The 10,801-nt window shown below is 31.5% G+C and overlaps 1 protein-coding gene across 2 annotated transcripts; it reads left to right on the top strand.

Moving 5' to 3' along the window:
• Positions 1-995: 995 nt before the first annotated feature.
• On the top strand, positions 996-10,274 carry LOC124498991 (uncharacterized). 2 transcript variants are annotated; one of them, XM_075731184.1, is made up of 4 exons: positions 996-1,275; positions 3,502-4,318; positions 4,396-4,718; positions 4,791-10,274. In XM_075731184.1, the coding sequence occupies exons 1-4, from the start codon at positions 1,000-1,002 to the stop codon at positions 9,414-9,416; spliced, it is 6,042 nt and encodes a 2,013-aa protein (XP_075587299.1). In that variant the 5' UTR covers positions 996-999; the 3' UTR covers positions 9,417-10,274. The 2 variants fall into 2 exon arrangements, with proteins under 2 accessions (XP_075587299.1, XP_075587300.1); XM_075731185.1 differs by lacking the exon at positions 996-1,275 and adding an exon at positions 2,728-3,132.
• The last annotated feature ends 527 nt before the right edge of the window (positions 10,275-10,801 follow it).

Below are 10,801 nucleotides of genomic sequence, written 5' to 3'. Positions count from 1 at the left end.
CAATGTTTAATGTGATGATGATGATAGCACAACCACCACCACTACAACAACAACAACAACAACGACGACGCCGGGCGCCATATATGCATCAATCGAACGAATGAAAGAGAGAGACAGAGGAAGATACATTTACGTACATTTTCATAGTACAGTTTTCAATTTTTTTTTCATTTTTTTTGAAGATCGGGTATTTGACTTTTTTTTTGTTGTTGTTTGGTTGTATTATTAGTGATAGTTTTCTCTCTTCCTCTATCACTAGATAGATTCATTCGTATAGAATGTGTTTCTGTGTGTGTGTGTGTGCAAATCGTTTGACTAGTTGATTGGTTAATAGTTAATAGTAACGTTGGTCGGTTTGGATCGTCGGTTGTTGTTCGGGTTTTAACGGGCTAACATTGGACAACCAAAGTCCATTCAGGTTTTAGCTATCAACGAGAGAATACACCATACATACATACATTATGTAATGGTTTTTGTTGTTGTTGTTGTTGTTTGAAATATTGTCCATCAAATAAATATTCTGTTCTGTTTCTTCTTCTTCTTCTTCTCTGTATTTTCGAATCAAAAAAAAAGAAAAGAATTTATTCTTGTGATAATGAAATTCTTTTTCCATCTCACTTGCTTCCGGTTTGTGTTTGACACGTTTTTTTTTGTTATCAGTATTGATTGAATGGAATGAAATTCTTGGCTTCAAGTGACTAATTGATTTTTTTTCTGTTTTTTTTTGGTTCTTAGTTTTCAACATTATCGAATGGAAAACAAAATAAAAAAAAATTGCAAACTTGACAATGATGATTTCAACTTGATATATGAAAAAAAAATCTAAATTTTTTTCCAGTGTTTTTTTTGTGTGCGCGTGAAAAGAAAAATTTTGATCTTCTCAACAACAACAACAACAACACTTGTCAATGATTTTGATACAAAAAAAATGACCATAAATAATCAATATTATTGACAAAGACGACGAAAGAAAATTTTTTTCAAAAAAAAAAAAAAAAAATGGAAGATGGTAACACCACCAGTGTTTGGGATTTGAATCAAATATCGGAAAAAGATTTTGATCAACTTTCCATCTATAAAGTATCGGATCAACCATCATCATCATCGTGTGATCCAAATGATGCTGATAATGATAATCAAGAATCATCAACAACAACAACAACAACGACAACAACAACAAAAACAACAAATAAACGACAGCCGACATGTTTAACACGAGCTGAACAAAGTTTACCAAGAAATTTGATATTAAAACCATCGAAAACAATCAATGATGTATGTATATTGCTGAATGGTTTACTTTACTTTTCTTTTCTTTTCCTTGTGTTTTTTTTCTCTCTCATAATAATAATCATATATATATAATTTACAAACAAACAAACAAAAAATTGAATCAGACGATGTTTTTTTTTGTCTACTAAAAATGAGCAATGATTCGCAAAAAAAAAAAAAAAAAAATATCAACCGATCAATCGATTGATCGATTGATTGATTGACCAGACATCAAATCATAGAATCTAGGAAATTTTCGTTTTTTTTTTGCAATTTATATATGTGATTTGTGTGTGTGTGTGTGTGTGTGGTGATTAGCTGCTGTTCATCATATCATAATTTCATATCTCTCGTGTCTCTATATATATGTGTTTGTGTGTGTGTGTGTGTGTGTGCACACAGACATTGAAACACAAATGCACCAAAAAAAATAAGCATGCAAGATAATTGTAACTACTTACTACTTAACCCATAATGAAAGTGAGACAATCGGTATTCGATATTTTTTTTTTTTTATTTTGACCAGATCCAGACATAATTCACAGACATCAAAAATCAATGTCGGCTAAAAAAAAAAACCTTAATAAACAAAATGAGTGAAAGAAAAAAAAATAAATAAATATTCATTCGTAATCAATATATATATATGAATGAATCATAATAAAATGATGAATATGCAAATTTGTTACTTTTTAACGAAAAAAAAATTTTTTTTGTTTAAATCTTTCATTCAGTGACATTCAGACAATATATTTGTGTGATGATGATAAAAAACAAAAACAAAAAAAAACGATAAATTAAAAAAAAAAATGTGATACATAGTAACAAAATGAAAAAAAAAAAATTTGTCTTCCTTTCTCTCTCTCGTTCACCCCCTCTTTCAGCCCCTGAACACACACATTGTTGATATTAAAATCAATATATATATAATCAATTGATCGATCATTGATCAATAAGAGAGAAATAGAGAGATTGATGATCGGCATATTATTCATCAATAATACGTGTTAATGTTATTTCTGTCTGTTCATCATTCATTTTTCATTCAATTTTTTTTCTCTATGTCGTCATAATCATCAGTTTTATTATTATTATTATTGTTGTTGTTGTTGTTGTCAACAGACGAAAAAAAACACACGTTTTTTTCTGATTTATATTCAGACGACAATGTGTGTTGACATTTAAAAACTCTTTGATGATTTTTTTTTCATTGAATTTGCAAATTTTTTTTTTTTCGTTTTCGTTTTTGTTTATTCATTTGTCATCATCAAAAAAAAAACATTTTTTAGTGTACAAAAAAAAAATTTTTTGAACAAAAATGGTGAGTCAAATTTTTTTTTCTACACCAAATCTTGAGTGATTGACCAATAATTGTGTGTAATGAATCGATTTCAATGGGGGAAAAAAAACAAAACCAACAACAACCAGCAACGACAACAATAATCAGTCAATAACACAATTTCTGTTTTTCAATCATTTTACAATAATAAATCCAGTGCCAATATCGATCGATATCATTTATATATTATATATATGGCAAATGAACCCTAGATTTGTTCATTTGTTTTTTTTGGCTTCAAATCATCATCAAGTATTAATCAAGAAAAAGATGCCCATCTCAAATCGTTTTGTTTGTTTGTTTGTTTGTTTCATTGACAGTGGCAATGACAGGAAAATAATATATTTTCAATGAATATAAGCATTAAAACACAAAAGCAACAAGTGTTATATGAATTGTATGTGTGTGTGTGTGTGTGTGTGTGCGAAATAAAACTACTATACTAATATTGCCAAATTTTTATTATTATCAAATCATCATCATTATCGTGATAATGATGATGATTTTCAAAATCTGTATCTGTATGCTTTTTATTTCTATTATTCCCTTTCGTTACTGATTTGTTTGTGTTCATGTTTTTTTTTCGATAATCGCGCGCGTGTGTGTGTGTGTGTGTGTGTGTGTGTGTGTGTGTGTATGTCATCTATGTGTATTGAAATATCAATTTTTTTTCAATCATTTTTGATAATTGATTTGCGAAAGGCAATAGAAAAAAAATAAACCAGATATATATTATATTATATTTGATGATTATGTATGACTTTTTTTACAATTTTTGTTTGTCTGTCAATCACAATTTTTGTTTTTTCTTTCTTTTCATTTTATAAATGAATGAATATTTTTATGAAATTTTTCATTTCCATTCACAACAACAACAACAACAACAACAGGTTCCAGGTGTTTGGAGTACCGATTATATTCCACGTGGTACACGTTTTGGACCACTTGTTGGTCAAATTTATGGCCGTGATCAAGTGCCAGAAAATGCATCAAGAAAATATTTTTGGAGAATTTATAATAAATTATCATCAATATCGACAACAACGAATACGACGATAATTGATGATAATGATATTAATGGAAATGTAAAAACAAATATAAATGGAACAATAGCAAATACAACTACATCGATAACATCAATATCATCTTCATCATTATTGTCATCAACGACGACGACGACGACGACGACAACGACGACAACAACAACAACAACAAATACCGCTGTTGGTAATGAAGATGTTTGTTGTCCAAAACTATCGCCACCACAATCGCCAATATCATCATCACCAAAAGGTGAACCATCATCAACATCATCTTCGGCAACAATTTCATCAAGTGGATGTACACAAAATGGTTCATCATCATTACAAATAAATTCCAATCATGAAACACTGCCAGCAAAATTACAACAAAAAAATGATAATCATAACGATGTTGATGGTGATAATAATGAATGTAAAGAATTCAGTGATGATTATTATTATATTGATGGTGCTGATCCTGATCAATCAAATTGGATGCGTTTCGTGAATCCAGCATATTCATCTATTGCACAGAATCTGGTTGCTTGTCAAGTTGAACAGGCAATATATTTCTATACAATAAGACCAATACCACCAGATCAAGAGCTATTAGTATGGTATTGTCGTGAATTTGCTCAACGATTAAATTATCCATTAACCGGAGAACAGATGATGTTACGTATACGTAAGTTTATGAACAACAAAAAAAAAATTTCAAATTTACAAAATTTTTTTTCTTTCAATTTTACTGAAAAAAAACAGAACAACAAAATCCCATTATAGATACAATAAAATTTGGTAAATCTCAAACATCTTTTGATGTTATTGATTCCGATGATGATAATGATGACAATAATGGAATGATTATCGATGAACAAGACCGTAATAATGATCGTATGGAATCTGAAAAAACGGTTGATGTTACAATGAAACAAAATCAAATTGAAAATGACGAAGAAGAAGAAGAAGACGAAGACGACGACCACATCGATGATGATGATGATGATGATTATGTATTGGATCTAAGTTCAACAATGAAACAACAATCATCGAATGAAAATTCAAGATCTCAGAATAATAATCAGGTATGATATTTATTTGTAGTTTTTTTTTGCAATTTTTTTTTACATTTTTAATTGATTATTTTTGGTGTACAGAGACGACAATCATTTATATCATCACCGATATCATCAACAAATCGAAATCATCATTATCATAATAATCAATTATCATCACAAGATTCAGCTATTGATTATTCAACAGCTGGATGTTCAACATCATCATCATCGATTCTAATGGCCAATAATGGTGGTCATCAAAGCAATATTAATAATAATCAACAGGCCAATAATTCAAGCAATAATAATAATAATAATAATAATGAATTTCGACGTGTAAAAATAAAAATGCCAAAAGCGATACAAAAACATCCATCATCGGATTCAACAACAACAGCAGCCACATCTAATAATGCAGCTAGTACAACAACAATATCATATGTTGATAATGTTAAACGACAAGATTATTCACCAAAATCATCGGCATCTGATTCAGGTATATCATCCGGTACACCATCACCAGCATCGATTATGCCTATCAATACAACAACGGCCGTAACAGGTATACAACAACAATTATCATCTGTAAATAGTCAATCATCATCAACAATTATTGCCAGTGCATTATCATCATCTCGTCATCATAATAATCATTTGGATCTGGTCAAAAATGCCTTAGTAGCATTAGCATCTAAACAGCAACGACAACAAAATGAAGTTGAACATAGAAGTGTGATAGTTGAAAATAATAATAGTCTTAATAATAATGATGATAATAAATCAATATTGATAGAAAAAAATGATCCAAAATCATCTGCAACAGCAAATATAATCGTTTCAAATGTATCGATAGTTCATTCATCATCACAAATGCCACCATCATCACAATCAATGGATGTAACATCGTCATCATCATCATTGGATGATCATTCTGATATGAAAACCGTGATGGAAAAATCAAGTATTCAACAGCAACAACAACAACAACAACAGGCAATCAATTCATCAAATACGACAGTAAATAATCAGAAAAATTATCCAACACATTATAAAAAACATTTTGGACAACGTTTCAATGCAGCTACTACGGCATCATCGAATTCTTTAGGAAAATTATCGATTATTTCTTCCAGTGAACAGAATCAATTATTAGCTAAATCTGTTGATGAACAACATCAACAACAACATTCTACTACATCGTCATTGTCAATCAATGGTCAATCATATGGAAATGATCAACAATCACCGAAATTGACAACAACAACGACAACAACATCAACATCGAATAATATACAAGCGGCTGCTGCTGCTGCAAATGCACGTAATTTTCTTTATGTTAATGGCATTACAACACCATTATTTTCGCCTGGACATTTTGATATGTACGCTTATGCTAAACATCATGCTATGACCACAACCACAACTGGTGGCAATTCTGTTAACGGAAATAATAACAATGGACCACATCATCCAGCTGTAGCTTCAGTTCCTCATTCTCATCATCATCATCATCATCATCATCATCAAACGTTTGCCGGTGGTCCATCATCAACACATCCACATCATTCACATCATCACTCTCATCATCCAGCACCAGCCGCACATCCACATCATCAACATGGATCGAATCATGCACATCATCCTCCTCCTCCACATCATATTGGTTCGACAATATCACATCCACAACAGCATCCAGATTTACCACCACCACCACCTTCTTCACATCATCTGGGTCGTACTGGTACTGGGCAAGATATACCGTTATCATTGTCTATTCATCATAGCCAGCAACAACATCATCCGCATCATCCGAATCATCATTCAACACATCAAGCACATCATCCTGCACATCAACAATTTCCACACCCAGCATATGCTACATCGGCATCACCGGCTTCATCTGCGGTTACTGGTGGTGGTGCTGCTGCTGCTTCTGCAACATCACCATCATCATCAACTGGTAATCGATTAAGGATTTCAGCTGAACTATCCGATCATTCTCACCATCATCATTACCTTCATCATCATCATCCAAATGCTCCTCCACCTTCATCATTATTGGTTGGGGGTGCAAGTGCCACTCAATATCATCATTCCAAATTATCATTGGGTGTCGAATATCCAAAACAACATTCAACACAATCACAGCCAAATGGTCCAATATCGACAACAACATCAATATCACATGGCCGATCAAATTTACATCCAGGATCGAGTGGTTCACATCCATCACAACCAGGTGTAGGTGCAGCTGCACCATCACTAACACTGGCGCCACATCGTGGAGCACAACAGAACAATAAATCTTATAATGCCAATGTCAGTGGTTCGTCACGATTAACCGTTCAACAATCTTCCGCTTCATCTTCAACAACAACATCACCGTCATCATCATCTACATTAGCAACTGGATCTGGAACAAATTCTGCCTTACGAATTCAGATTGATACGGCACATTGTCAGAATTTAGCTGAATTTCAAGCAAATTTTCACAATCAAAATTCTAACGAAAGTTCATTACATGATTCTGAACATCATATTGGCCATCATAATGGTGATATGATGATCTTATCACCAGGAGCAAATGGTGATAATTCGAATGGAGCAAGATCTGTGGATTCAAGTAATGGTGGATCACGTGGATATCGTTCATTACCATATCCATTGAAGAAAAAGGATGGAAAAATGCATTATGAATGTAATATTTGTTATAAAACATTTGGACAGCTATCAAATCTAAAAGTTCATCTGCGAACACATTCCGGTGAACGGCCATTTAAATGTAATGTTTGTTCGAAAAGTTTTACACAGCTTGCACATTTGCAAAAACATCATCTTGTACATACGGGAGAAAAACCACATCAATGTGAAGTTTGTAAAAAACGTTTTAGTTCAACATCAAATCTGAAAACACATCTACGTTTACATTCCGGTCAGAAACCGTATGCATGTGATCTATGTCCTGCCAAGTTTACACAATTTGTACATCTTAAACTTCATAAACGTTTACATACTAATGAACGGCCGTATACATGTCAAACATGTGGAAAACGTTATATTAGTGCATCAGGTTTACGGACACATTGGAAAACGACCAATTGTCAACCGAATGCCGTACAAAGTGATATGATTGAAATGGAATTATCCAGAGCTGCTGCTGCAGCCGCTGTAGCTGCTTCAGTATCCGGTACAAATGGAACCAATGGTGATCTGATGAATGGTCGTTCTACAACCACCAATGGTACAAGACGTAATCGTAAACAATCAAATCTACGTCATCATCTTGGTTTGAATTCATTATCACATCTTCATCATCATCATCATCATAATGGTAAATTAACATCAAACAATGATAGTTGCGATGATGAATATGTTGATGTTATGGATGAAGATGATGATTGTATTGATGATGATGTCGATGATGATATTCATGTTGATCCAGCTATAATGGCAGCAGCTATGGTTGATGATGAAGATATGGATGATGATGACGTTGATGATGAAGAATCGGCTTTATTAATGGTGGATGAAGAAGATTGTGAAATTGATTGCGAAATGATGGTTGATGATGAACATGCACATCTTAACAATGTAACGACAACGACATCATCATCAACGACAACAATAAAAACATTGGCTAATTCAAATAATGAACATCGTCGTTCATCATCAATTCATCATCATCATAATAATAATAATAATAATAATAGCCATCAACAGTCATCACGTAAATATCGTAAACAACAAATAGATAATAATAGTAATAGTACAAATCTCGTTGGTAATGAAAATCGACGATCACAGGATGGTGGTAATAATAAATTGACAACAATTCGACATCGACATGTAACCAATAATAATAATACAGTGGTATCAACAGTTGGTCAAGTAGGACAACGTATTGAAATGGTGGATAGAAATATTTCACAGCGAACAAATACAACAAATGTTGTTGTTGGACAAAAACAACAACAACGAAGATTACATCGTGGTGGTCTATCTGGTGGATCATTAGATGATTATGATGATGAAGAAGAAGAAGATGATGATGATGATGATGATGATGGCGATGATGTTGTTGAAGATGATGATGATGTTGTTGTTGGTGGTGCTGATTTTGCTGTTGTTGTTGAAAATGATGTAAACAATGTTGTCGATCAATTTCGTTTTCAATCCAATGAGAATAATAATGGTCAACAAACGAAATCAGTAATTTGTCATTCAATGAATAATAATGAATTGAATAATCAACAGCAAGAGAAGATGATTTCCAATCAAACAACAACAAATAAATCATCATCATCATCGATTGTAACATCACCTAAAAAAGCATTTGTATTGAAATATGAATCACGTGAGAATAAAAATGATGATGACCAACATGATGGTAGAAATGAAAAACTAATTGAATCTAAATCATCATCATCATCATCATTGACAAAAAATGGTGATATTCATACGGAAAAAGTATCAACATTATTACAGCAAAGAATTGTACAGATAGCACGTAATTCATCGCCATCATCATCGCATCAACAATTTTATAATAATCATCATATATCATCAACATGTCAAGGTTCGAATGGTAATCATAATCATAATAATAATGGTAGTAGTTCCAATTCATCAACAGAATCACAAAAATCACCACCACCATCATCATCAACATCGACAGCAACAAAAGATCATGGATCACATTTGACACCAATCATGAATCATGCATAATCATTAAAATATAATCATCATCATCATCATCATCATTATTATTATATATAAATTATTCGGGATTACTCGGGTTTTCTTTTCTTCTTCAAATTGGTGTTTTATATTGGTTCTTTTTTTTCTTCTACACAAACAAAAATGAAAAAAAAAAATTTACATTCCACATTAAACAAATATATAATAATATAATATAATAATAAATAAACAGAGAGACACAACAAGAAAAAAAAACACATTGAAATCACTGCCACATTGGTTTTTTTTTTATTCTTCTTAGCTTTGATCTAAAATCTGATTCAATTTTCCCGATTGAAAATGGATGAATGATTAACTATCGATCTATCTATCTATCTATCTATATAACGAATTTGAATCAATAGAATTGTGCGTGTTTGGTTTATATTTATTTTCCATTACTATTTAGGGTTATTTCCAATGGACATTATTTATTTATTGATTTTTTTTTACAATTATAATCACAAAACAAACAAACAAATGATTTTCATGCATAAATTTTATTTATTATTCCACAGCTATTACATTCCCAAGTCATCATCAATGATGATATGAGAATCGATTGATCCTGGAACACGATTCATATGATAATAATAATATTTCTTATTCTTCATGTCTTTTTTTTTTATTTGTCACCAATCATATATTTATCCATTCATTGATTCTATTTTGTTTTTTTTTCATAACAAACCAAACTATGTTCTGCCCGACAGCAACAACAACAACAACATCAAAATGAATATATTGTTAATATCACAAAGAATTTTATCCAAAGTTAATTTCCTTTATTATTATTCTGTTCGAAAAAAAAAATTGACCATATTAAAATATTTTGGAGAAAAAAAATATGAATTTTTGTTGTCGCTGTTGTTGATATTTTTTTTATTTCAAAATCAAATGCACACCTACCTGTGTGCTGCTCTCTGGTAATACAAACAATACAACACAAATCCAACACTTTCGGCCATCTAGTGGTGAGTAAATCTAAACATTTCTTTATTTTAGCCAAAAAAAAACTATAGTTCCGCAGCTTGAGCACATGTTTTTTTCGTTTTGCATTTTCGGTATTACTTTCTATGATTTAATCTTTAATTATGTATTGTATAAAGTATTGAAATACTTTAATTTGTACTAATAATTACACAACACAACAAAATAAAACATGAAATGAAATGAAATAAAAAAAATTCTCTTTTGGTTCACATTGTTCACAGTTTTTTTTCCCACTGACCACTAGATAATCAATGATTGATTGTTTTTAAATCAATAGTAATCATATAATGTGATAATGTTATCACGATTATCATCATCATCATCATTAGCAGTAGCAGCAGCAGCAGCAGCAATGATTTTGGGATGATAATCCATTACCG

Source organism: Dermatophagoides farinae, chromosome 5, assembly GCF_024713945.1.
Source record: "Dermatophagoides farinae isolate YC_2012a chromosome 5, ASM2471394v1, whole genome shotgun sequence".
NCBI lineage: Eukaryota > Metazoa > Arthropoda > Arachnida > Sarcoptiformes > Pyroglyphidae > Dermatophagoides > Dermatophagoides farinae.
This window is presented reverse-complemented; position numbering and strand designations above follow the sequence as displayed.

Excerpts from the sequence above, each read along its gene's own strand:
- LOC124498991 (XM_075731184.1), top strand. The coding sequence starts at position 1,000 with ATGGAAGATGGTAACACCACCAGTGTTTGGGATTTGAATCAAATATCG. Across the intron at positions 4,319-4,395 it reads ACAGATGATGTTACGTATAC|AACAACAAAATCCCATTATA; the intron begins GTAAGTTTATGA and ends GAAAAAAAACAG. Across the intron at positions 4,719-4,790 it reads GATCTCAGAATAATAATCAG|AGACGACAATCATTTATATC; the intron begins GTATGATATTTA and ends TTTGGTGTACAG.